The sequence below is a fragment of the Mus musculus genome, chromosome 18, assembly GCF_000001635.26.
Source record: "Mus musculus strain C57BL/6J chromosome 18, GRCm38.p6 C57BL/6J".
Classification (NCBI taxonomy): Eukaryota; Metazoa; Chordata; class Mammalia; order Rodentia; family Muridae; genus Mus; species Mus musculus.
Genome location: NC_000084.6, coordinates 38,847,239 through 38,875,219, shown reverse-complemented (window position 1 = coordinate 38,875,219; position 27,981 = coordinate 38,847,239). Strand labels below are relative to the sequence as shown.

The following is a 27,981-nucleotide window of genomic DNA, read 5'->3' as shown; positions in this document are numbered from 1 at the left end:
GCAGACATGAGCTTGGGGGGGGGGGGCGGGGGAGTGTGGAATGAGCCTCCTCTCCTGGAGGATCAGCCTGGCAGCTTGATTTCCTCCCATCTTCTCATGTTAATGCACAAACAACAGCATCAAAATAATAAATGAGCAATTGACTAAAGGAATGGTCCAGCCAGCATGGGGGTAATTTCAGAGCGGATATCTGAGTCTGGCCAGATAGAGTCTGCTGAGAGAATGATTGAAGAGAGACTCTCCTAGATGCAGATAAAATTTCCTTGTAATGTTTGCCCTGAGGAAAGGCATCCTTTCACAGGAAGAAGGCCAAATCCGGTCTATTTTTGTAGGAGCATTTCAAGTGGTCAGTCGACTTATTTCCTGTGGTTCCCAGAAATTCTGCAGCAGACTCTGAAGAGGATGTTGGTGATAGGGAACAGGGACTTGATGAGTGAGAATCAGTAATTATCTCTATATTTGCCTCTTTTTTTGTTTCCTATAAAAATAGTCTAGGGGAAAGCCACCTGTTTAAAAAGTGCAAGAAGGTTCATTACAAAAGAGCTTAGAGAGGCACATGAAAGTCCCTCGGTGTGGCAGGGTCCTTGGGTCAAGAATCCACAACCCAAAATTTCATTTATCTGCTCATTCCCTCTCCCCATTTCTTCCTCATCACCCAAGAAGCATTTGGGCCAACCCTTGAGGGCTAAGAAGAAGGTGAAGAAAAATGGACTCTACCCTAGAGGCTCACTGTGTAAGAAAGGAGACACAGCAAAAAGGAGCTCACGGTGAGGGCTAAAGAATGAATTAAAAATGGTGGGAAGGAAGAAAAGAACAGGAGGTTACACAGCCTGGAGAGATGGCTCAGTGGTTGAGTACTTACTACTCTTACAGGGACCCCATGTTTGATTCCCAGTACCTATGTGGTGGCTTACAACTGTCCGTAACTCAAATTTCAGGGTACCCCACACCATCTTCTAACTTCTGTGGATACGAGGCATGGACATGATGCACATACACATATGCAGGCAAAATATTCATACACAGAAAGTTTTCAAAAGTTGATATATTTTTGAGAGAAAGTAAGAGAACATAGGGGAAGAGGGGGCACTAAACTTGGGTGGGGAGGTCAAGAAACATCTCTGAGGAGGTGGCCCCTCAGCCACCATCAAAAGGGTGAGTAGAAGCCAGACAACAGCTACTGCTGGGAAGGACACTGCTGGAAAGGGAACTGTTTGTTGGGAGGCTGGCTGTATGGTGAAGACCACAATGAACTTAGGATCCAAGAGTAGATGAGGAGGAGGCTGGACTGTGGGAACTAAGTCATGTGGGGATGGCCTGGGCCACACAGCATCATAAGGGCCATACCAGATTTTGCTTCATAGAAATGCAAAATTATAGAAAAATTTAAGCCAGGGAATGATCAACCTGAAACTGGTTTTTAGAGCTCTTTGTGACTCTGTGAATTAAGTAACATAACGAATCATATAAGAAACATGGGCTCAGATGGGCGTGGTGGCACACACCTTTAATCCTAGCACTTGGGAGGCAGAGGCAGGTGGAACTGTGTAAGTTCGAGGCCAGCCTGGTCCAAATAGTGAGTTCCAGGACAGCCAGGCTAAACAGTGAGACCCTACCTTCAAAAACAAGAACAAAACAAAGAAAGAAAAGGCAAGGAAAGAAAAGAAGAGGAGACGGAACTGAAGGTGTGGTAACCAGTTCAGGAACTGGCAAAGGAGCCGGTAATGAGGTGTACGTGTGGTGGCCTTCACTGGAGTCAGAGTCTGATCGGTATACCTCAGGGACGTCAGACAGTTAATAAGGCTGGGACTCGGGTAGCATGAAGGAGGCCATTGTTGTAGCCTTACTTAGCAATCATGCAACATTTTATTTAAAAATTCAACGCAATGGGGAAAATATATTAGAAATAATAACAATAATAATGAGGAAGAAGAGGATGCAAAGACAGTTTGAGTAAGAACGGTAAAAATATGTGAGCAAAACAAACATGACATGAAACCTAATAGTTTTGTGTGTGTGTGTGTGCATGTACACATGGACAGGCATGTGTGTACAGTAGTGAGACAGATGGTAGTAATAACCATAAGTTACCACGACAATTTTAGGTCTGAGATGAAGCAGGGCAGTGAGGGGGACTTCTTCAGATGAAGGTGATACAACAGAATTTGATGCTAAGGAGGCAAAAGCCCTGCCTCAAAAGGCTGTGTGCTAATAAGGGTTTTCTGTCAATCAAATTCTCCACTCTGTGAAATGCTACAGTCTAAGGACTATCCCTGTGGAAGGTCACGTTGAGCAGCAACACTCACGTATGCATGTACTTCCTAGAAGATCGGATCTATGGGAACGTCACACCACTGTGGGGGTTTACTGCAGTAGGGCCTTCTCTGTGTCCCGCTCTGAGCCTATCCAAAGGCAGCTTGACAGAACTCTAGAACTCGACAAGACCAGGGAGGATCTGGGAATGTAGACCCTTGGCTGTCCAGGGTAATTATTCACATAAATACGGCAGTAGAGAGAAGACAGGAGACGCTTTGAAGCCTCTCCTTCATCCTCGTTGCCCAATCTCTTTTCAAAGGCCAATAACTTAAGTGTCTCCCTTTTTTTTTTTTTCTTTCTCAAACGGCTACACCCAACACAGTGATTTTTTTGATCCCTAAATCATGAGAGGGGTAGTGGATGCTGAAGAAGACAAATGGCTTTGGAAGGTCAGATAGAAAACACACTCAAAGGAGGAGGCCATGAGTGCTGAAGGGCTGCGAGCACGGTGTGCTTTGAGCTACCAGCCAAGCTTGGAGGCCTCCTCTGACAGAGGGGTGGGCAGTCGCGGCTAGCGGTACCTACCTGCCCTCAACCTTTTCTAAAAAATGGCATCTTGACCGTAACATGTACCTTCCTGGAAACAGGAGATACCAGGGCAGATTTATCGCTTAAGTTAGCTCTTAAAAGGGCATGAGATTTCAGCTCACTTCCAAGTGATTTCATCCCTTATCCAAGGCTGCCCATTCCTTTGGGACCTGCAGTGATATTGTTCCATATCCCTTCCATAATGTGCACTTGGGTGCTCTACTGTGTATGGAAAGCTCTGTCACAGGATCCTGAGAGCTGCAGGGAGCATTGAAATGCAGAGCAAATGGAAAAAAAAACAGCCTTTTGGGGGTTATTCATATGGGATCAGAGAGAGTTGGTAAATACAAGGAAATCTAAAAATAACCAGAGTCCTTAAAAAGAAGAATACCAAAGAGAGCAAGTGTGCCCCTGCTCCACTGCCATTCCTGTGAAACCAGCCCTGGAATGCTTGCGCCTGAGCTCCTGGCTCTTTCATTCCTGCTCTTTTGCCTGTGATACCCACAGGGTCCCTCTGCAAACCCTGGGCCTGGCTTGCCACTGGTTCCCAGCCTGGAATTCTCAGGGCCCAGTGGGAGCCTCCATAGCTTTCTTTCAAAGTCTAGGACTGATAAGGAAGCTCTATGGCTTTTCATTTCTCCCGTGGTACCCAAGCATCTTAAACATCAGTCACACCCCGGCCCTTCCACCTACTCTTCCGGAGACACTTGGATAGCATCTGTCTGGCCAAAACATGAATTTCATCCTTTGTTTTCATACAGTTTTAAGTGAGCCAGGGCTACAGAAAATGAGGCTGCCCAATAGCAAGGCAATGTTATAAACAAATGTTGAGGGGTTTATGTCTTGGCTAAAACAAAGGTTTACTTTGCTGAAATGTGCAGTCCCTTCACAGCACAGTTGTCTAGGGCTGAGAAAAATGTACTACTTAAATGGCTCACAGAAGGAATAGAAAGCATTCCCCAAATGAGCCTCTGAGAGAAGCTCGTTTGCTCAAAATGCTCCATGAAACTCCGGTAGTTTAATTAAGAATCGACCCACCAAAGCACAGGGGCAATGAGTAATGCAATAATAGCATCTACCAATACTTGTCATGTGACAGGTTCCTGCCCAGGCCTTGTTCTGTTTCCTTATGATACTCTCACAAGATTGGCACTCCTGGTTTTCTTTATTATGATCTGCTGTATATGTAACCTTGGGCTACCTGCTAACCCTGACCTTTGCCAGTGTGCTATATCCCCAGTCCCAGATAACCCAGAGGAACAGAGAGGTCAAGTAACTTGCCAGTCATACAGGGGTCAACGACACCACAGAAACCAAACTTCAAGTCTCAAAAAGTGTGAGAGCACTCCTTTTGTGCTCACCTTGAGGCATGAGAGGGACAAGCCAGAGGTGGCCACTGCAGCACACGAGAAGGGACAGCTATCTCGGGCAACTTGCACAAGAGTAAGCATCCCTTTTCTGATGCTGTCTGTGGGGCTACACAAGTCACAAAAGCTGGTAGGGTACAAAGAACAGAGAAGGTGAAGGGTCACCGGTACAAAGAGCATTTGTTCTCCTGGTCACATTCAATCCATGATTCCAGGAACCTTTCGTTCAGATCGTAAGCTTTCAACACTAAAATGGGACAGGATACATTTCAGGATTGAAAATATCACTCTATCCATTTACCACCTTTGTTAAAAGGGGGTGGGACAGTGCTTCTCTAAGACAGTTTCTTTGAAAATTAATTAATGTATTCAGCATGTTTAGGACCATGCCTGGTACCCTGCGCATGTTTAAGAACTTTTACTGGGTATGGTGATAGCCAAGGCAGGTTGTTGAGTAATGCTTTGGTAGGGCAAAGCTTAGACTGGTCCAAATAGATAACAAGCACACTCGTCAAAAGACTGAGTTTGAAGATGTTAAGATTTCTAGATCAGGAGCAGGTCCGGGGGAGTCGGGGGAGAGCAGGCAGGAGAAAAGACTTTGCAGGCTCCATCTTCCAAAGGGCAGAGAAGTCAGCTGACTTGAAGAAAGGAATGTCCTTGCTGGGCCCATCCTAGAGACTGTAAAATTGCACAACAGATTAAAAAGATTTTTGGAGACACATCAGTAAGAGGAGGTTGAAGGAAGAAGATTGAGGGCTGCAGGAACCCCTGCAGAATCACTTAACATTTGGCTCTGAGCCCAGGCTTTAATGCATCAGTCTACAGGAAGGATCTTTCTGTTTAAGATGAGCACAGGTCTTCAGGACACTCTGGACCAGGGTGTGCCATTAAAATTCAGACAGAACTGGGGCCAGCAGAGCACAGCACTGCCCAGGGAGCCTCTGCTTTTCCTCTCCGTGTGCATCTGCTCTCTGAAGGCACTTAAAAGAATGCCTGACCTCCGGTTGGATGCTGATCTCGTGGTGGGGAGGAGGTTGGAGGGTGAACAAACCAGACTGCAGAGGATAAAAGGTCTCATATGGAGGGAGAAATAAAGGATGTCGGAGAGGGATGACCCTCATGGGGAGGGAGTGCATCCGTCTCTCTTTGTCTCTGTGGAGCCATATAAGGTCTGAGCTGCCGGGTGAGGCACCTGGATGAGATGAGTCTCACTTCTTGCCAGCTGCCCTTGGTCTAGACAACAGTGACCTTCTCTGGAGCCTGGCTGAGCCTGTCAGGGCTGATTAAGTCACCTTGAGGGTAGAAAGCACAGTGGTACATACCTTTCATCCCAGTACTCAGGCAGCAGAGGCAAACAGATTTCTGTGAGTTCAAGGCCAGCCTGGCAGATATAGCAAGTTCCAGGTTAGCCACAGCTATAGAGAGAGACCCTATCTTGAAAGATTGTTTTAAATGGGGTTGGGATAGTTCATCTGTCACACATCACAGAACAACCCCAGTGGGATCTAGCACACTCGCCTAATCAAACATAATAGCCATTCTACAGGCAATCAGATGGAAGTTAACAATGGAGAAACAAGGACTTGGATAAGGCTGTAGAGCACTTGGCCAATGAGTTATGAAAGTACTTCTAGTTTTTTAAGATTTTGGGTTGGGAACTAGGGACTCAGGGGCTCTCTTTTCCTTTCTTTCTCTAAATTACTGGGTCCTCTACAGCACTCTCTCCACAGCATGTGACCAATAGAAGTTATTGACACATGAAATATGTCATCTTGATGTCCCCCAAGTATTTGGTTCTGGAAGCCCAGAAACAGTATGTCTAGTAACTTGTGAGCTCCATGGGATTAGAGGACTCCTAGAGAACTGGAGAGGGGGGTGGTAATGTGGATCAGTAGTAGAGAACTTGGCTAGCATGCAGGAGAGACTGAATTCCATCCCCAGTGCTAAAAAGAATGGAGAAGAAATCTAATAAAACCACTTAAGCTACCTGTCCTCATGGACAACATAAACTTCAAACACACAAATACACAGAGGGCCCCTGTCTGTGTTTTGTAGCCTGTGGGTTGTGACCTCTTTGGGGTCAAATGACCCTGTCACAGGGGTTGCATATCAGATATTCTGTGTATCAGATATTTACATTATGATTTATAACAGTAGCAAAATTACAGCTATGAAGTAGCAATGAAAATGCCTTTATGGTTGGGGGTCATTACAAAAGAGGAACTGTATTAAAGGGTGTCGTCATTGGAAAGGTTGAGAGCCACTGATCTAAGCAACTGAGAAAACAACACCGTTGCATGTACATGATGATGGAACATTCCAGTCTAGCAGAATGACTCTTTCCAAGCACTGCTAAAGTACCTTTAAATGTTAAGACTCAAGTTCCTCTCATTCTACATCAATGGCATAAGGGTGTGCACAGTGACGGTCAAATTAGCAACAACCAAATGCTTGCACGTTCTCTACGGTCAGGCTATGCAGTGTGGATGCATCATAGGCTAAGACTCACAGTGACTCAGCACAGCAGCTGTGGTTATGGGGGAAATAAGCATCTGCAAGAAAGGATAATTGCTAATGAATGTTCATCAAGTTCTGAACTCAAGTCAGATGGTACGTTGGTAAATCAGGTAGGGGATATATTGAAATAGAATTCATCACTTCCCACCTTTCCCCCTTTTCTCCCTCCAGCCCCTCCCAGGTACCTTCCCTCAACCCCTTCCTTCTTCCCACCACTCAAGTGGATAGTCTCTTTTTCTTTATTATTGTTACATATACATAACTGTATATTTATGTACATATATAAATATAATTTGTTGGGTCAGGTTTTGTCGTTTGTATATACAGCTTAAAGGCTACTCTACAATGGACAGCCAGTAAGGAGGCTCATCCCTGGGAGAGGGTATTTCTCTCCCAGTAGTCATTAGTTGACTGTAGTTCTTGGTCTAGGGTAGGACCCTCTGCAATTTCCCGCCTTCCACATTAACACACCCATTGATACTGCCATTGATCCAGTCTTGTTTATGCAGCCATCTCTACTGTATAAATACTCTCTAGAGCTTATTTCAAGCTATTAATGATGGTTTAATAGAAGGTAGTATGGTTTCTGCCTGGGCTACGATCTTTCAGGAACTTGAAGGGTTTAACTCCTGAATACTCTGGTCAAAGTTCATCTCAAAGTTGAGTACACAGTTTATTGTCAATGATGGAAAAAAAGGATTTCAGCTCGTGAAAGAGAACTGGCTTGGGACAGCAGGTTGATATGCCAACTCAGGCCAGCCAGCCAGCCAGCCAGCCAGCCAGCCAGGTCACACTCAGATCCATACAGAGTACCTAGGACACAGCAGGAGAAATGAAGAGAGCTGGGAACACACTGTCTCCCTGACTGCAGCCAACTTTCCTTCACAGAGGGTGTGCCTGCCTCAGGACCCTGTGTGGCAGAAAGAAGGAGCCCTGAAATCCTTCTTCCAGGCACCGTCAACACATTTTTTGGTCAGATAAAGTGGCTAGACCTCCAGATAAGGGTTTTGACCCTTGCCCTTCTGGACTTAGTAATTTTAATAGTATTTGTTCTGAAAAAGTAAGGAAATAATAATTCCAAGTGGGAACAAAGTTTGGGGTCTGCTTCTGTGGAAGGGGTTTCCTGTCTAATATGATTGCAATTAAAATCATGTAAGACTCTTGGCTCAGCCTCTCTTTCAATAGCTGCAGGACAGCACCTGCTAATTAGGCCTCCTGAGAACATGTTTCCATTGGGGCAAACAGGGAAAGATATCTGTCAAGTGTTGGAGTCGGTGGCTTCCATCTCCGAGCTCCAGAGACTAAGGAAGCAGGCAGTCAAGAGCTGGTTAAACTGTATTTACCTACTCAATCTACAAATATTTGTCAAGGGCCCGTTAGGTGCCAGGCATCTTGCCAGCCTCTAGAATGCCACGGTAAGCAAGACAGACCAGTTTGTGCCTCTGTGGAGTTGGCAGCCTAATCACGAAGGGAAATATTAATTGAATAATCACGAGCATGAAGGAGTAATTGAAAATGGATGCAGGATTTCCAAAGGTATGGGAGATGGTCCTGTGAGGACAGGAGGAGCCCTGCTAAGTTCTGAGAAGTCAGGAAAGGCTTTCTGAAAGAACTGGTGGTTGAACTATGATCTGAAGACAAACGAGCAGTTAACCAGGTAGGTGGGGCAGAGGGACGGGGAAAATATTCCAGATGAAGGGAAGGGCAGGGACAAGCGGCCGAGGGTGGGGGGAAGGGCAGGAATCTCTAGGAAGTAGAAGGCAGGTTTGCAGAGGACACCGATAGGAGATGAGGCGTGGGAGAAGCAAGGCCTGGGCTTCCAGCGCGCTGTAGCAAGGTGTTGGTGCTTCCCACAGCAGTAGGAATGCATTGGAGGGGTGTGACAATGGAACTCAGGTGACACTGCTGATGAAGGAGCCCAAAGAACCAATATCTGACCTGGTGTGTGTGGTGTAGACGGGTGTTGGGAGGTCAGAGTTGGGGAAGTGTGTGTACACAGAGCTTTCTGGAGGAGGAATTGTGAGAGATGAATTTTTGAAGGGTGGATATGATTGGTTGGGCTACCATGGAGGAGAGAAAGAACCTGCTGCTGTCAGGTTTGGGATAAAGCCTGGAAAAGTATGAAGGGGGAAGAAATGTATTAAAAGATCAGTAACAAAGCAACATAGTTAGGCAGAGACCAGATCATAAAAGCCACAGAGGCTATGACAGGAATCTGCACTTATTCCTACAGGCAGCAGAAGTCTGCCAAGCCAAACATCTCCTGGAGGGAGCAATCCTCAGGTTTCTAAGGTGGGGAGGTCCTGAAAAGCAGGGCTGAAGTGAGTGTTGTTAGAGACCAGAGTGCTGTGCGGGCCACAGCTGTGCAGGTGGGAGCTGGGCAAGGTCTGCCAAGGAAAGGGGAGGACCCAGGAAGCTGCTAGGGACTTTAAAAGGTGAGAGTCTTGCCACCTTCTGATGGGCAGGAGTGGTTTCTACTCAAACAATAGTCTGAGAAAACAAATGCTACTCTCTGGGTTGATTGAGTCTTGCTTTTTCGATCTTGGTAAATATCCCACGGATCCCTGAGAGTAATGGTGGTCACTTCATTGATAAGTGAAGATTTTCTCAGACAGTTATTCAGTTAAACGGTGGTCATGCCGTTCCATCATCTGCATCCTTGTTTGAGGTTTATCTGTTGGTACCATCGTCCAAGACAAAGGCCGGCCAAAGATTCTCACCATCATTGTAAGGTTATCAACTTCTTGATTTTTTTTTCTTAACCTTGAATATACTGAAGCTATATCATCAGGTATACATGAACTTGGATATTTCAAGTCTACCTGTTGAATTTTTCCATTTTTCACTGCTTGGTGATTCCTTTATGTTTTTAATCATTCTTTTTTACTTTGGAATTATTTTGTCTCATATCAATGTAGCCAGGGCAACTTTTAACCTTTTATTATTATTTGCCTATCATGTTTAAATTTTTAAAATACTTACTTGAGAGAAAGAGAGAATGTGTGTGTGTGTGGGGGGGGTTATGGGTACATGTACATGTGCGTGGGTGTGTATAGACTAGAAGTCAGCACTGGGCGTCTTCCTCCATCATTCTGCACTCTGTTTTCTGAGGCAGTATCTCTCATTGAACCTGAAGCTCACTGAATGCCTGGCTGGCCATTGAGCCTTAGGGACCTGTCTGTCTTTGCCTTGCCAGCCCTAGAATTATAGATTACATCACATGGTGTTTTCATAGATGCTGGGGATCAGAATGTACGGCCTCATCCTTAAGTGCCAGGCACTTTATTGACAGTCCTCTCCCCTCTTCATGGCTCTGTCTTGCATGCCTATCTTGGACTGGCCTGACCTGATCCTCCCCCTAATACCTGGTCAACCTTCCCACCCCCATAACCCTCCTTCCACTCCCACATTACATATGTTCTGCCACCTTCCCTCTCCCCTAAAGCCTGTTTGTCCCCTCCCATGGCCCTCTTTCTAGTTGTTTAGTCTCTAAGCACACTCACATAAAAAAAAAAAACATAATACAAAAATCAAAAGATAGCCGGGCGTGGTAGCACACGTCTTTAATCCCAGCACTCGGGAGGCAGAGGCAGGCAGATTTCTGAGTTCAAGGCCAGCCTGGTCTACAGAGTGAGTTCCAGATCAGCCAGGGCTATACAGAGAAACTCTGTCTCAAAAAACCAATAATAATAATAATAATCAGAAGATAGTATCTCCATATCAGAGTGAATACAATCTTTTTGAACCCCAGTTACCTCACTTAATGTGATATTTTCAAGTTCCGTCCATTTTTTCTGTAAACTTTATATTTCTCCTTTCTTTATGGGTACACAAAATCCCCCTTGGTGTATGATCATTTTCTATATCCATTCATCAGCTGATTAACATCTAGATTGACCTCATCTCGTGGCCATTGTGAATACAGCAGCAATGAGCTTGGCTGTGCAAGAGACTCTGCCCTAGGACACAAGGGTACTTTGGTTATATGCTCGGGAATGGTGTAGCTGAGTTGTATGGGAGTTGTAGTCTCACCTTTTTGAGAAGTGTCCACACAGATATCCACAATCCTGCATCGGTTTACACTGTCATCAGCTGCATTTCCCAGTCCTATCAAGTTCCCCTTCCCCTACATCCTCACCAGCACATTCCGTTTGCTTTCTTGATGGCAGCCATTCTGCCTGGGGTGAGATGGATCTCAAAGCATTTCCCCTTCCATCTCCCTAGTGGCTATGAGTGGTTCCTTTCATCTCCCTAATGGCTATGAATGGCGATTCCTTCTTAAAACTTATTGCTCATCTGTATTTTTGCTTTTAAGAACTCTCGGTCTAGTTTCTTAGTCCATATTTTGAGTGAGTTGTTTTTCTCTTGTTTAACTTTTTTGAGTTCCTTATATACCCCAGATATTAATCTTCTGTCAGCTGACCAGGCATTTGTCAACTCATAAAGATTTTCTCCCACATATAAACTGCCTCTTCATTCCACTTGTTTTGTTGTTGTTGTTTGTTTGTTTGTTTGTTTGTTTGTTTTTTAACATTGAGTCTTGCTGACTTGGCCATAGTGTGCATGACACTGAAGCTGGTTGGTTTGTTTTTTTTTTTTTTTTACCTTTTTGCTTTAACCATTCTGTCTGCTTATATTTTAAAAGTTCCTCTTGTAATCAAAATATATATGCCTATATTTATTTTAAAGAGCTCCTAAGCTAAACAGTTTAGTCCATTTATATTTGTTGTGGTTATAAATATGTTTGGATTGATTTTATTCATCTATTTTTGAATACTTATTTTAAACCTTTCTAATTTTTTTCTGGATAATTTATACAAATGCAGTGTTCCCTACTCTGTTTCATCCCTCTAGCCCCTACTAGCTATCAGCTGAAAATGCATTTTATTTATTTTTAACATCTAACATACACATCTGACTTAAAATCTAAAGTGAGCTAACATCTCTAGAGGTACTATCAAGGCTTCTGGGTGGTTTCATTTATAGAGACATGAACAGTATATAGAACTGAAGCTAGGTCCTGTTTTATACGTGCTAGGTTTGAGGACAACCGTAATAGAAACTCACTATTTTTAATGCCCTTATGCAGTTTGCAAAATGCTTTTGTACATGGATAGACTCTGCTACATAACCAGCAACAGGGGTTAAAACAGACATACAGGTGTCAATGTCTGTCTGTCTTTGGTTCTCAGAACTATAAACCTTTCTCCAATCCCCAAGAGTCACTTCCATAACCGTCCAGATGCCCGTATCTGACTCTGCAACAATGACTTGAATTCTCCCTTACACAACAGTTCATCTTTGCTTCCTTCATCTTCTTTGTGATTTAACAAAAGGAAAAGCTTAGCTAATTCATGCCACATATGGAAGAGAATAAAAAAACTATCTTAAATAAAGCTGACCCAGGTCACATCAGGCTTCAACCAGTTTAATAAAACCAGTGCTCTTATGTCTAACAGGTTGGGTCACATTTTTACTCTTTTCCAAGTGCTTTTTGAATGTTGTGTTTGTTTAACCCTTTAGAGGAGTCTGTGCAGCAGGTAGCATGGGAATCATAGAGGAAACATCTCCTGACAGGGTACAGCCACATTCTCAATGGTGCATTTGTGCATGCCGAGGGCTGTGCAGTAGATACTCGGAATCCCACGTGGAGAAATGACATGAGTTCCCAGGCAAGGCTATAAACTTCCCCATTTCATGTGTCTGGTCCAGAGGCCACAGCCAACAGACTCTGTCAGCTTTAACATGGACATTCCAATTGGTCTAGTGTTCCTCTTACTTCTCTGTTGCTGGCAAATCAAGAAGATCATCTGGCTTTCCTAAAATCTCAGCAGTGTCCCAAATCCAGAAGCCAGCTTGGTGGAAAGGATGAAAGGGCATCCATTGGACTCAATCTTCCCCATCTCCCACACAAAAAATCCCCTCTCCAGATAGCCACTAAACCAGACAATAGTAATGAAAAGCAGGGCTTGCAAATCCACACTATACTTAACGCCTGATTTCACTCAGTTGATGGATTCATTTATGGAAGCAATTTGTGTAAATTCCCAGGGACCTGTAAATGTTGCTGCCTTATGGTTTTTGCCATGCCATAGATTTCCTTTATTCATATCCATTAGCAAACAATGGATTGGCCAAAGAATTCTGGACTGTCCAATTCTCAAAATGTAGATAAATTGCAAATAAAATTAAGAACAGGAGGTTCTCCATGCCCCACCCTCTGGCTTCAGATGATTCATAAATCCACCTGCCACAGCTAGCAGCTCCACAGTGACACCAGGCTTATTTTAAAGAGGCAGCATGTGACTTTCAGCATCCGTGTACACATGTAAGCTTCTGGGTCAGTAGAGGGAACCATCTGAACTGTATAGCCACCCCTTGACTGCCCCGCTTACAGGAGGAGCAGGCAGAAATAAAGAACTGTAGATACTGTAGTTCTCACTGCATTCCAGAAGGACCAGAAGGACCTGGTGGGTGCTGGCCAATGTCACTAAATTGTTGAAGGTTCTGGGAGATAGCTTTCAGACTGCACAGCTTATACACACATGTAAATGAGGACATTAATATAATCCTTAGCCAGAGTTGGTACCTCCAACCCCATCCAGCCTTCTGATGTATCTAACTGTTCATCTTTGTCCCAATTGATTGAGGCAAGGATACAGGCAGGGAGAGCCAAATCCATGCCCAGTACTTTAAAAACAATCTAACAGCCACTTCTGGCTGGGACTGAAGAAGGAAGGCCATCCTTAACATGTTGTTGGCACACATCAGAGGAAATACAAACAGAAGCTTTGATTGGAGGAGACCCTGGGATAAAAGGAAAGTTCTACTCTCCTAAGATTGACAATACCAGTGGTAGCCATTAGAGTGCGGTTATTGTTTCCTGTATAGCAAATTAAGTACACAGCTTAGGAGGTATAGGAAATGCAATCAGAAACCACCATTGGAGGAAACCCTGAGACAACAAAAAAGTTCTACCCTACTAAAATTAATACCCGTGTGGCTACTGTTTCCTGTACAGCAAACTAAGTGTACAACTTAAGAAGTATTGGGGATAAAAATAAATGGAAAAATATATATATAATCTCTTAGTGACGTGGTAAGGAAGGGGAATCTACGAGCTAATGAAGAGACATGTGACCTCAGTCCCACTCGAAAGAGCTATATTGCTTTACATCAGAGGGGATAGAGGGAGCTGGGGTATAGCTCAGTGGCACAGTGCATGTTAAATTAATATGCAGAGCTGGGCAGTGGTGGCACATGCCTTTAACCCCAGCACTGAGGAGTTAGGCAGGTCTCTGTGAGTTCAAGGCCAGCCTGGTCTACAAAGTGAAGTTGTAGCCAAGGCTACACAGAGAAACCCTATCTCAAAAAAGCAACAAGTTAGTATGCTGGAGACTCTATCCCCAGCACTTTTCAGGGGGGGGGAAATAAAGTGATTCAGAAAGAAGCATAGTAAGGAATGAGAGTGGGGTAAAAGTTGAGAGAGGAGGGGAGGTGGGCGAAGAGAGCAGAAGCTTGACATGAAAGGGCACTGATTGGAAAATATTAAGAAGGAATAATATTTGGAAGCAAAACACAATGTACCATGCTAGGCAAACCCTCCCTCTGCAGCTGATGCAAATAACATGCCCTGCCTCTTACTGTATTATATTGCAAGAACAATGTTGCACCATTTTGTTGAAGAGCCATTTGTGAACATCTGTCTTTGAAAGTATATGTATATTTAAATTGGGGGTGGGGGCTGGGGGAAAATGGTGTTTGCAAGGGCACCCCAAACAGTAACTGAAACTGAAGTCCATAACTGGCCTGTGGGACTGCAGAGTCAGAGGATGTGCCAAGAGCAGAGGAAAAAAGTAGACATTTCCAATTCAGGCTCTAATTCTGGTCATAAAGATAAGTTATCCAGATTGATGCTTTGGTTTACGATGGAATAGTTTCCCATGAGTGCTTGTGCGGGACTTGATAGCGCATGGGATGCGGGGTTGTGGTTGGCCACTGGCATGAGTTTCCTCTGGACTTAGCAGCTGTGTGGAATCCTGCTACAGAGAGAGCAGGGAACAGATGCAAAGGAGGTTGCTGGAGATAACTAGCATTTAGATCATAATGGTAAATGTAGATTTGATGCAATGGGTAAAAACCCCACTTCTGGTCCCAATTCTTTCATATCAATGAAATCATGTAACCTTCTCAGCAATTAAGGGCAAACTGAGGCTCTGTGTTCACTGACTCATCTTGAGACTTATCTTCTTGTTGTTGACCTTACATAAGCAATTTAACACTCCCAACCTTTGTTTTAATTTTTAAATGTTTTTTTTAACATTTTTATTTTTTATGTATGTGAGTACACTGTTGCTGTCTTTAGACATACCAGAAGAGGGCATCAGATTCTATTATAGGTGGTTGTGAGCCACCACGTAGTTGCTGGGAATTGAACTCAGGACCTCTGGAAGAGCAGTCAGTGCTTTTAACCACTGACCCATCTCTCCAGCCCCTGCTTTAATTTTTTTATAATGGAAGTATTAGCATCCACATTAAAGGATCATGGTTAAATTAATAAATACTATCTTTTCAGCATAAAATATGTTGTTGATGATGATCATTGTTAATCATTGTTATTATAAGACTACCATAATACATATAATACATGTGTGTGTATGTATATATGTATGTAAATAGCTTCCTGCTCTTCTTTAAACAAACTAAAACAAAAAACTTTCACTGCTTTGTAGTTATCAGAACTTTTTTCTCGTAAATGGTTGGGCAAATACATGTCTTAAAATTCTCTCTCTTACTGATTTTCTTTTCAAGTTCCCTGTGTCAACAATTGATATATTTTACACCAATATGAATCTATATATAGTAGATATATAAATATAAAGTGTTGGAAGTTTATAAGATGTTCTGTGTTAGACTCTGTAATATTATATTAGTGTATATCTGTATATTATAGTGTAGTGCATATTATATTAGTTATATCTGTGTATGGCCTATACTAGAAAACAATTAAGGTGAAGACAGTCTGGTCACAGGGACAGACCTGAGTTTGCCATGTGATAAGAGGGTCTGTGGAAGACAATGACAAAGCAGTGGCCAAGCACAGCCTTCAGATGTGCTGTCTCAGACAGTGTCCCAGGTACAATGCTTGCTTTTTTAAAATGCCCCAAGCCCTCTCTCTGCCTCCTTCCCTTCCTCCAGCAAACTTAGATGGTCTTGATTCATATTAACCCCTTGTTGGCCCTGCACCACCCTTGGTTCACAGGTGCCCAAAAGTCTAGGCCATCTGTGCCCTCTGTGCCACTCTGGCTTGGCAGCACCTAGTCAAAACAGTGCGAGGGTGGAGAGCAAACTGTCAGCCTCGGCCTCTTGGCTTCTGTGGGTTTCAGCTAGACCCCAGGTGTTATTTTAGTGCAACTTGAGTATTTAATTTGAAGATGTGTGTAGACCAGAAGGAGGGACCAAGACATAATGCTTTTCCTCTTGACCAAATGATTAAATTTGAAGTTCTTTTAAAAAAAAAATCAAGTTTGTTGCAAAGTTGTGTCCAATTGAGAAGAGAGAATTGGTTGGAAACCCTCTCCCAGGGCAGGAACTGTCCCCTCTTCTGCCATCTGCCACCCCATAGGCCTAGTCACTTTGGGTATCACCTGAGCAGCCTGTGGCTTTGAGTGACCCTTCCCTTCCTGAATATGTCCATCCATTTACTGGAAGAACGGTCTACAGGTGTGTTTAATTTCTTTCAGTGCTGAGCCTACCACCGCTGCTTGCTGCCGAGCCATGGCTGAAGGGGAGATCACAACCTTCGCAGCCCTGACCGAGAGGTTCAACCTGCCTCTAGGAAACTACAAAAAGCCCAAACTGCTCTACTGCAGCAACGGGGGCCACTTCTTGAGGATCCTTCCTGATGGCACCGTGGATGGGACAAGGGACAGGAGCGACCAGCACAGTAAGCAGCCACATGAATTACACTCGTGCCTTTGTGCCTTCCCTAGTCCAGCACGGGAGGAGGGCAGCAGCTGGGTACAGGAACCCTTTTTCCCAGGCTCTATTTAGGCAGAATGCGCTGAGAAGTAAGGTGACACATATATACCAAGTTTATATGGTAAGAATACACATATATCTGGCTTTGGAAAATGAGGAACTGTGGGCTACCCTTAGCTAACTACATCTCTCTGCAAGCTTTTGGAAGGATTCTCTGCTGACCTGATGTAACTTTTGCCGGAGTTTAATCACTGCACCCCACCCCCCAGGTCTATAACATAAGATCATTCCCCACCCCCAATCTGACTGTTCACCCCACAATGGGAAGAACCTGACGAGCAGGGATGGGAAATCCTGAATAAAGGTATGGGTTCAATTTCAAGTTAACAGACTCTCCAGGTGATGTCTCCACTGGGCTTGATTTGAGAATCCTGGTCTCCAACCACAGACTAACACGTTATAAATTATGCAGCTTTTCCTGCACGCAGCACATTGTGCAGATGTGGCTGTGGTATGCAGAAGGGGTAAAGTCATTCTCCAGACACTAATGGAGCCAGAGATGGGAGCCACAGAGCCAGAGGCTGACCATTCTGGGCTTTCCCAGCAGCCTGGCTTTCAAACCATTTTTGATAAATGGAGGTATGACTTAGGAGAAAGAATCTACCTGGCCAGTACTTCTAGGGCTGGTTTGTGTATGTGTGTGTGTGTGTGTGTGTGTGTGTGTGTGTGTGTGTGTGTGTGTGTATGTGTGTGTGATATTAGGTGTCTGCTTTCTACTAAGAGTCAGAGATTCCCTGAGTACCACTAGGGTATTAGATGTTGTAGGGAAGCCAAATGTCAGATTTGATCCCTGCTTAGAGAAGCAGCAATTGCAAGAGCCAGACGTGCTGCAGGCCAAGAGCAGAACCAAGGAGTAGAGTCAGGAGTCAGGAGTCAGGAGACGAGGGAGAACACAGGTGGAAGCGAGGTTCTATGGTACTGGCTTGGAAATGGGATGCAGATTGCTTGTGTGTTAAACATTTAATTATACCTGATGTATGTACCACACTTCACAGACTCAGTACAATGGCTTCAGGGGAACCCTCAGATGCACATGTAACTGGGACGGGTGACGGCTTTGTCCCCTCCTTCCCCCAAAAGGCAGGTGCTCGGGCTTGCATCTGGCACAGGCTTATGATTATGATTCAGGGGTTTTGTTTTGATAGCTTGTCTTCAAGAGGGCCTCCTACATGTTTTCCACTCTATGAAGAATAGGTACCAGGACAAGCCAAAGATAGAGACTCTAGAACATTCAAAATCGCCAAGTTTGGGCTGCGGCTATACCTAGCCCAGTTGACAGGGTGCTTGCCTAGCATGGGAGGCCCACCAATAGAGAAACTGAACATGATGCCCCCCATCTAGAATCTCAACACTCGGGAGGTGCAGGGGAGCAAAGTCCGAAGCAAAGGTCGTATTGCTGTAGTATTGTCATGTGACTCTCCCAAGAAACCTGTGCCTGAAAGTTTATGTCCAAGCTCATAAGACAAATACCCCATTATACTGCTAATGGGATGGCTTGTGTGTTAGATGTTTAATTGTACCTGGTGTAGGTACCATACCTCACAGACTCAGCACAGTGGTGGCTTCAGAGATACGCCGCCGAGCAGTCTCAGATTCACGTGTAACTGGGATGGGTGACAGCTTTGTCCCATCCATCCCCAGAAAGCAATATAGTATAATATAGTAACACAACTCGGGGGATCAAGCTTTAATTCCTCTGACTTTAAATGTTTCGACTTAGTTTTACCGATTTTCTGAACCAATGAGCGACCACAGCGACAAGCTTCTTAAGGTCTGCCTAGTTCTTAGAAACCTTAAACTCTGGAGTAACAAGAACCTACAATCACTGGGTTTCTGGACAAATATCAGGTGCCTTCACTATGATCATTCTATCATTAGCAGCATAGGGTGTTTCCGGATGCATCACATTGGGACAGCTTTGTCATGGGATTTGGCTATAGGGCTTAAGCGGTCAGAAGCCTGGGGAACCCAGCACTGCTGGGGGGGGGGGGGGTGTGGTTGTCGTGTGAACTTAGACACAAATTTTCAAGCCTTGTCTTCCTGAGTAAAACAGTGAGAATACTGATGGGAGCTTTCCTGGGAGAGTTAAGTGAAATAATATAGTCACTGTTTTGGGTACAGCGTCTCCCTGGCCCAAGCACTTTTGCTGTTACCACCCACAGCCTACAGACCCCCTGCAGGGTATGGATGCACAACGTGAGAGAAAGGGCTGGAATCTGGATTGAGGCTTAAATCTCTGCCAACATTCAAAGCAGTTATATAAGCTTATTGTTTGCTTACTCCGAAACGAAGAACAAGGGCCAAGGGGGCAGAAGTGAGTCCTGCAGTAAGTAGGCAGCAGTCTGCCCTGGACCAATTGAAACCACAATGGACAATCTGCCCACCCTCTGCAGTCAGGGCCCTGGAATGCTGGCGTTCGCGCCCTAGCCTGCCACTCTCTAACCAGACAATTACTATTCTCTCTGTTTTGCATGAAGTGCTCGGGAAGAGAAGCTTCAGGCTGTCTAGCAGATGAGTCTTCTTATTCCCAGTGTCCCCAGAGGCCTAATTTGGGGCAGTCTCTTAATCTCATGGAGACTCAACTCCCTTCCCTGTGGAGTTCACAGGTTAACCTCACTCTCCGGGCCCTCACACTACCAATCAACCTGCCAGAGGGCATTCTGGGCACGGGTGCTCTCCCTTAGTGTGGTTCTGTCGCCCTCTTCTGCCTAGCGTTGGCACTGCTGAGGCTCAGGCCTCCAAGAACCAGAGTCAGCTTCAGGCTGTTTGGAGTGGAAGCTTCCTGAAGAGAGCCCCTAAAGGCCAGTCAGATACTTATGTAAATTATAAACCCCACAAAATACAACTTGCTTCGGAGCTCTGAAAGACAAAAAACTAACTCCTTTCACAGTGTCTATTTGTCCTCAGTGAGTTGACACGCTTCAAGCACGGTAAGGAGATTATTCAAATTTGTCTGTCTTACCCTTGGGAGAGACAGTTCCCAGGTACCTTATCCGTGGCATCAACCTCGGGAGGATGTTATGTATTGATTATCCTAAAATAGATTCAAGCAAAATGTCTCAACCAGATACCTGCAGAGAGGGGTGGGTCTGAGCTTGTGGCTTCACCGAGGCTTGGGACAGAGCCACAAGCAATTATCCACAAACGATATCACGCTAGGTACACTGTCATGGCAGAGATGATAGAGATGAGCAGACGTCGGGGGCTGCCGACTCTGGAATCCATGGGGATGCAGTTTGTGGAGAGGGTGCTTTTGACAGCAAAATGCTAGTCCTGAGAGACAAGCAGCTAAGCGTCCCTTTAGGACACGGGGTATGTGAGGGATGCCACAGTCCAGTGAGCCTCTCCTCGCAGCTACACTTCTGCATTTACTTGTTTGGTTTTTTTACTGGACTTCTCTCTTGCAGGGCCCCCTGAGTACAAGGACTCTGGCTCTCTATGTTCCGCACTGCAGCTTTTGTGTCCAGCGTACTGATCGTTCTTTGGTTCAGTGCCCAGTGAGCATTTAATCTGATGAGCCACCGACTTGTATTGTTGGCAGAGAAATTTAAATCTAACGATATGTCAAGAAATGCCAGTCAAGCACTGACATGCTAGCCCTGCACAGGGAACAGCATTCCCAGCTAACAACAGCCCTCCGAGATCGCTAGTCACCGTTGTGCTGAAAACCCAAAAGCTAACACGATGTGACCAGCCCCTCACAGGGACAGCATGTGGAGCCTATCTCTCTGTCCTAATACTAACCTGCTTCCCCTGAGGATCCCACCACCCTGATCCTAACATTTTCACCCCACAAACTAATTACATTGGCTTGCTTATCCTATCATGTGGTACAGATAGGCAAGGACAGACTGAAGCCTTCTTATTGTATTTACCAGATCTGTGCCACCTTGTGGCAGTTACTTTCCCTCTCTGTGCCTCAGTTTCCTTGTTTTGAAAACAAGCATGCTAACAGTGTCACTGGAAAGTAGGGATGTGAGATGTGATGTTTCTAAGGGTGTCCTAGCACACGGTCAGGCACTGTTCAAAAAGGTGACATCCTCCATGGTTGTCATTGCCTTCCTCCCTAGGACTGATAGCTGGCCATTAAACAAATGTTAAACGTGCTCACAGAACTTCCAGTGACTTTACACCCCAGCTTCTCCGGGGTGGGGGGGGGGAGGGGGAGCTGTCTCAATTGGAACTCCTGAGACCTGGCAGAGAGACACGGCCTGCCCAAGCCGTAGCCCACCAGGTTCTTCCCATTTTACTTCCCTGGCACAGAGGCCATCAAGGCAAAAGTTCTAAGCTTGTCTGCTTCTCCTGCCTGCCAGAGTTTCCTTTCTGGAGAAGGCGTGCCAGGACTTACTCTTCCATGAGATCAGCAGCTGGAACAGCAGTTGTAGAGACAGGAATGGCATACTCCTGAGCATCCCTAAGCCCCAGCCTCCCCCCCCCCGCCTCCCCCAGCACGTAGGAAGGAGAATAGGGATAGGAGAGGGGGGATCCTCGGCCCCACTCGCCACACAGATGGAAATGTTCTTCAGCAGAGTGTGTGCCAATCAAATATTTATAAATCTAGCCACATCCTAAAGGCACCAGGGGAGTTTGCCGGTCCAAAGGATCTCACTGCATTGCCCTGGATCCAAGCAGACCACACTCTAGTGAAATCCCTCCCTGCATACTGTTTGGGAGGAGTCCAGACTTCCGTTGTCTGGTCTGATGGGAATCCACATTTAATGGCAAAGGCATTCTATTCCCCACCAGCTTGGACTCCAAGTCAGAACAGCTTTCCAAATAACCACACTGGGGAGGTCTGGGCCCTGCTGCTGTAGCCAGAGAGAGGGGCAGGCCTACAGGAAGGAATGTCCCCCCCAACAGGATGTGCCAGCCTGCCATATGCAGTACATCAGCCTCCCGGGTCCCTGAGTCTAACCCAAGACCCCTTATTTGATTATAGGGGAATTCTTTTAGAGAACCTACATTATACATATGAATACACACACACACACAAATGTGCCAGTCAATCTCTGGACTAAATAAAAAAATTCCCTGACTTTTTTCCAGATGTTAAAAGACAAGCCACCTTCGTAAATGTTAGCAAAAACTCTTTTCCATATGTACACACATACATACACACACATACACACACACACACACACACACACACACACACACACACACTGAAAACCACTGGAATTTTCCCCCCTCCAGTCCATTTTTCCTCTTCTCTGTCTTTAATGTTTTGCAAAGCCTGGTTTGCGGTTACATTTTAATTATAAACCCCACTGACATAAAACAACCTGGCTGAGTTCTGAATGAGGCTGACCTCACTCTACGTAAACACAACCAAGGACGGGAAGTCTCCAACCCAGAATAAACTGGGCACGTAATCTCTGTGGCCTCTCCCCGGGCAGCAGGCATAAAGGGCAGCCATGCCACACAGGAGCAAGGCCCTCCTCTCTAGTCTCCCAGCCCAAGATACCAGCTGTTGCCTTAGCAGTAAAGAGCCCTAGCGCAGGACAGGAGTGGACATGGGGTGTGGCCCCAGAGCTCACTGCTCCTGCCTCTAGCTACCTTGGATTCTTTTTTTTTTTTTAATTAGGTATTTTCCTCCTTTACATTTCCAATGCTATCCCAAAAGTCCCCCATACCCAACCCCCCAATCCCCTACCCACCCACTTCCCCTTTTTGGCCCTGACGTTCCCCTGTACTGGGGCATATAAAGTTTGCAAGTCCAATGGGCCTCTCTTTGCAGTGATGGCCGACTAGGCCATCTTTTGATACATATGCAGCTAGAGACAAGAGCTCTGAGGTACTGGTTAGTTCATATTGTTGTTCTAACTATAGGGTTGCAGTTCCCTTTAGCTCCTTGGGTAATTTCTCTAGCTCCTCCATTGGGGGCCGTGTGACCCATCCAATAGCTGACTGTGATCATCTACTTCTGTGTTTGCTAGGCCCCGGCATAGTCTCACAAGAGACAGCTATATCTGGGTCCTTTCAGCAAAATCTTGCTAGTGTATGCAATGGTGTCAGCGTTTGCTACCTTGGATTCTTTTCCCTTCTTTCTGCTCTTAGACAGTAAGAAATCATGTACCTCTCCATGAATAAGCTTTGGTTACGACCACATGGAAGCTTATGGATACAGATAGGAAAACAGACGCCAGCTATTCCTTAGGCACAAGGGACTGGTACCCAGGTAGAGGCTGGTGGAACCTCTGGAAAGCACTGGGCTTCTCTTGAGGAAGGAGGTGTAAGAACCCAGAGACCACAGGGTGATGGACAGTAAGCATGGAGCATTGGAGCGTGAGCCTCCAAGGTGATCTTATACATTTCAAGCTGACATTTATGTTTTATATTCTCAAACCAACACCCTTCAATATCTATGCTGAGCACCAAAAACCAAAACTAGGAACAAAACACTTAAGGTACAAGCTTGAGTCCCCCTCAGCAAACTTAGGGCCACAGATCCACCAAACAACGTGGAGACGGCACTTCATGCTTGCCATAACAGTTCTTGGGAGCCTGGGGCAGGAGAATCACTGCAACTGCCAGGTCAGTTTGGGCTACAGAGGAACAACAGATTGTCAGTTTAAAAAAAATAAGCCTTTTCTAACCCTCTTCAAGTCAATTTTTAAAAGGCTATGAATTTCTAAGAGAATGTCCTATCGACCACTAGATTGCCTTTAGAAAGCTGTTTCCTGTTCTGCCGTCTCCACTTCAGAACTGAGCTAGAGGAAGTACTCAGCTAGAGGAAGTACTCAGCTAGAGGAAGTACTCAGCTAGAGGAAGAACTCAGCTAGAGGAAGAACTCAGCTAGAGGAAGTACTCAGCTAGAGGAAGAACTCAGCTAGAGGAAGTACTCAGCTAGAGGAAGAACTCAGCTAGAGGAAGAACTCAGCTAGAGGAAGTACTCAGCTAGAGGAAGTACTCAGCTAGAGGAAGTACTCAGCTAGAGGAAGAACTCAGCTAGAGGAAGAACTCAGCTAGCTGCAGACTTTGTTTTTCAATAATAAGCGATTTGAAATGCCCAGGGCTGCTGTCCTTCCTGTGCACAGACACCAGGGTCTCTCTCCCAGCGAGGACACCATTCACCTGGTGGTGGGTGTTGAATACAGAGAATGCAGGGCTCCTGTGACCCTTCATGCCATCCTGCACCCTATCCTGGTACTTCTAGGTCCTAAGGACACTCATATCTTATGGGTTCCCTGTACTCAAACCTGAGATGGGTCACAGAACACTTCACAGATCACCAGGAGCAAGAAAAGAATCTTTGGGCCAGTAAGGTAGCTTGGTAGGTAAAGTCTAAAACCTGAATGTGGTTTGGTTTGGTTTGGTTTGGTTTGGTTTGGTTTGGTTTGGTTTGGTTTGGTTTGGTTTGGTTTGGTTTGGTTTTGAATAGAATTCCTGTAAAGGTTTTGGAAAGAGAGAACTGACTCCATAAAGTTGTCTTCTGACTTCCACACTTTATGTCATAGCATACACACCTCCTTCCATACACACTTCATACACAAATAATGAAAAAGAGACAAAGAGGAGGCTGGAGAGATGGCTCAGCAGTTAAGAGCACTGACTGTTCTTCCAGAGGTCCTGAGTTCAATTCCCAGCAACCACATGGTAGCTCACAACCATGTCCCCTTCTGGTGTGTCTGAAGACAGAGACAGCGACAGTATACAGTGTACTCACCTAAAATAAATAAATCTTTAAAAAAAAAGGGGGGGGACAACAAAAGGAGGAAGTAAGGAATGAAGGAAGGAAAGAAGAAAGGAAGGAAGGAAGGAAAGGACGAGAGTCTTGGATAGCTCTGAGGGCCTGTCCATTGACTAGGAGCGGACCTTTAAAACATTTCCACCCCTGGACGGCAGGAAGAATTGTGGGAGATGGTCAATCTTTGATAAAAACTTCATAATAGCTCGTGTGTGTGTATAGTTATAACACAAAAACATGCACTAGGCACAGACCAAAGATCAGCAAGTGCCATCAACCCAGGACCCAGAGATGGTTGCAGAACTGATTTTATAGAACATGGGGATGAATCAGACCCCCTGAACCCCCTCACTAAGGGTCCCCAGTCCCCTACCCACCTTTTCAGCCTATACTTTGCATACATCAGCCCGTGAGCTATACACACTAGCTCATGCTTCATAGGAAGTTTCCATCAGGGATTTCTTATTTCCCTCTCTTCACTGTATGTTATCTCCAGCTTTTCTCTACAACAACAAAGGTGGGAGAGATGACAGAAAGAGGGACAGAGTAACGGGGTTGGGGAGGTGTGGTGACATCAATTGTCCTTTTTACTCTTGTATCTGCTTTTGTTATTGAGCTGCTGAGTCACAGGTCTGTGTGACGTGTGTAAGGCCTGGACCATGTCTGGCACTGTGCATAAACTTTAGTGAACTCATCTGTGTGCATGTGAGGGCACAGAATGGCTTTTGATCCTTGCCCCTATTCTGCTGCTACCGGAGGAAGCAGACGTGCTGTGTGGCCAGACTCTTCATCTTTCTAAGGTCACACCTCCTCCTCCCTTGATGGTTCCCTGCAGCCAGCAGCTGGGAGGGTATAGGTCTGCAGTACTAGAATGGAGTTCCCACTAAAGGGTTTGGATGTCCAATCTCTGACCTGAGCATTGTAAGCTGGGTCTTGTGCCTTCCTGCCCCGCCCCGCTCACGGAAATATACGTATAGGAAACTCAGCCAGAAAGAAACCCAGTGAAAATGAGCTATGAAACTTGGACATCCTGGAAAAAATACGATTTCTAGAGGAAACGTTTGAGCCGACTCTCACCAGCAGACCATCCCGGGCTGAGGGCCGAGGTCATGAGCTAGGTAGGCCCCCAGCTCTTGTTTACCTCTGTGAGACCTTTCCAAGGCCATGACAGGATTTCACAGAAGGAAAGAACCTGCCCTCACCTAGCCCTGCAGCAAGAGACAGAACTGGGAAATGAAATGCTGTAAAAACAAGCAAACAAACAAACAAACAAACAAACCCTTCCTCACTGAGTATGGAGACACAGGTCTGTGATTCTAGTACTTGGGCAATAGAGGGGAGACCGTTGACAGCTCAAGGTCATCCTTGGCTATGTAGCAAGTTTGAGGCCATCCTGGGCTGCATAAGCCCTATCTCAAAAATCAAACAAACAAACAAATAAAAAACCCTAATAAATAAAAAACCCTAATAAAAAAACCTGGGGTCCAGGTCACTAGGTCTGTTTAGCAGTGGCTTTTATCCACGGAGCCATCTTCCTGGCCCTTACAATTTTTCTTCCCAGAGTTATAGAACCATGTCTACTATTTTTGATTTTCAAAAAAAAGGATCTCCAAGGCTCTTAACCTCTTCTACCTCCATCCCATCCCCTGTCGGAGTCTTGGGCTCCACTAATCTATTCACTATACTTACAGATTTTCCCATTCTGGGCTAGTCGGGGGCAGGGGCCAGCCTCCTGCCTTATGCCTTTCATCCATCTTGACCCCATTAACTCCAGAGAATGTGTTGGAAATGCAATTCAAAGACCACAGCTTGTTGAGGATAGCTTGGCAGAACTATCTCTGTCAACATTAACCTGGTGACATTCACTCAACAGATACCAACTGGACACTGTGTGATAGGAAATCACACTGTACCATACACACAGGGACCCAAGGAGTCAAGCCAGACAGACGAAATTCCTTCCCTTCCTTTCTTTCTGCTTCCCAGATAAACGCTCTAAGTAATGAAACAATTGCATGTTGCGTGTGCGCTAGGGAAACATGGGGACCACAGGACCCACTAGCAGAGAGTCACAGCCACCTGAGTAGCTTCTCTGTGAAGATATTTAGATAGAGGCCTGAAGGAAAAAGAAAGCTAGCCTTGTAAACAACTGGAGGAAGAAGGTGCCAGACAGAGGCATAGGATGTACAAGGATTCTTGGGTACAAAAGAGTTTGGTGTGGGCTGGGGAGATAGCTCAGTCAGGAAGATACTTGCCATGCCAGGATGAGGACACAGGATCAGCTGCCAGAAGGCATGTGGAAAAGCTGAGTATCCTGATATATGCTTGCAATCCCAGTGCTAGGGAAGACAGCAGCAGGCAGGTCCCTGAGCTTGGCGGCCACTGCCCCACCTAATCAGAGAGCTCCAGACCTAATGAGAGACTCTATCTCAAAAAACAAAGTGGATAGATCCTAGAGGACAGCACACACACACACACACACACACACACACACACACACACACACACACACGAACTTAAAAGTTACATAGGTAGAGTAGAGGGAACAAGTATGTGATTTGAGACTGGAGAAGGCAACTGCTGGGTGGGTGCCCTTTGGCCTATGGTCTCATGACCATATATTCTCAGGGATGACCAAAGCTAGAGAGACCAGTAGGAATGAAAGTTAGCGGCTCCCAGTTCCCTTCCTATAATTTCAGCAAACTCTACTCACCACAGGAAGTTGGAGGAAGTCTTGAGTCTCTAAAGCAGACTTCTGAGGACAGAGAGGTACATCTTCTAGGGGTGACATAATTATTTGTCACTTGTATGTGAATTGGAGGATGAGGAGAACAAAGGGGGAGGGGAAAACATCGGCTCATCCATCGAGCCATGGCCAACGGTTGGGATACAGATAGCTACGGAATAGAGAATGAGCGAGCTAGCAAAAGAGCAAGCTAGAGGCTGGAGAGATGGCTCAGCAGTCAAGAGCACTGTCTATGCGGCCAGAGGACCTGGATTCAATTCTCAGCACCGTCTCCTGAGCACTTCCTCTCTGCCAGGCCTCATTTGGGAGGTTGAGGGGTTCACCAAACCTCATTATGAGTAAGTCCCTCCTAGGAAGCAGTGAGTCCTGACTCCCGAGAACTCTCTCCTCTCTAGGAAACGAACCATGTGTGGGTTTAAAACATCACCAATCTGCCATCATGTCCCTGTCCGTATCCAGCAGGGTGACAGCTAAAGCAGCTGCCACTGCCTGTTCTACAAGGACTGCTGTACTCCAAGAACTCTGGGCTGGCAGAACCAGGGAAACCAGTATCACTTCTCCTGTAATTATTTTCCCTCAGGTGACAGAGGCAGAAGAGAGGAAGTGAGCAGGTACTCACAGGGTAGATGGGCTGGCAAGCCAGCCCTTGTCTCTCTTTTTCTCAGGAATGTAATTCCCTTGGACAGCTCTCCCTGGAGCAGAAAGGAAAGGAAACTACTGTTTTGATTCCCCGAGGGCTGGCTCATCCTTGGAGCGCTACAAAAAACGGAGAAGCAGAA

At 45.5% G+C, this 27,981-nt stretch overlaps 2 protein-coding genes across 21 annotated transcripts in view; one reads left to right on the top strand and one right to left on the bottom strand.

The window, feature by feature from the left end:
- Arhgap26 (Rho GTPase activating protein 26) overlaps nt 1-27,981 on the bottom strand; it is a 774,669-nt gene that overhangs the window by 501,066 nt on the left and 245,622 nt on the right. The window lies entirely within an intron of this gene.
- The window catches only part of Fgf1 (fibroblast growth factor 1), a 90,799-nt gene that overhangs the window by 54,251 nt on the left and 8,567 nt on the right, over nt 1-27,981 (top strand). For 8 of the 14 annotated variants that reach the window (XM_006525647.4, XM_017317831.2, XM_006525644.4 and 5 more), the window contains one exon: nt 16,472-16,674. In XM_006525647.4, the coding sequence (XP_006525710.1) occupies nt 16,506-16,674 (169 nt within the window). In that variant the 5' untranslated portion in view covers nt 16,472-16,505. Of the gene's footprint in view, nt 1-162; nt 8,386-8,457; nt 8,670-16,471; nt 16,675-20,176; nt 20,877-27,981 lie in introns of those variants that run through there. The other 6 variants (XM_017317832.2, XM_011246841.3, XM_006525649.2 and 3 more) reach the window with 6 other exon arrangements.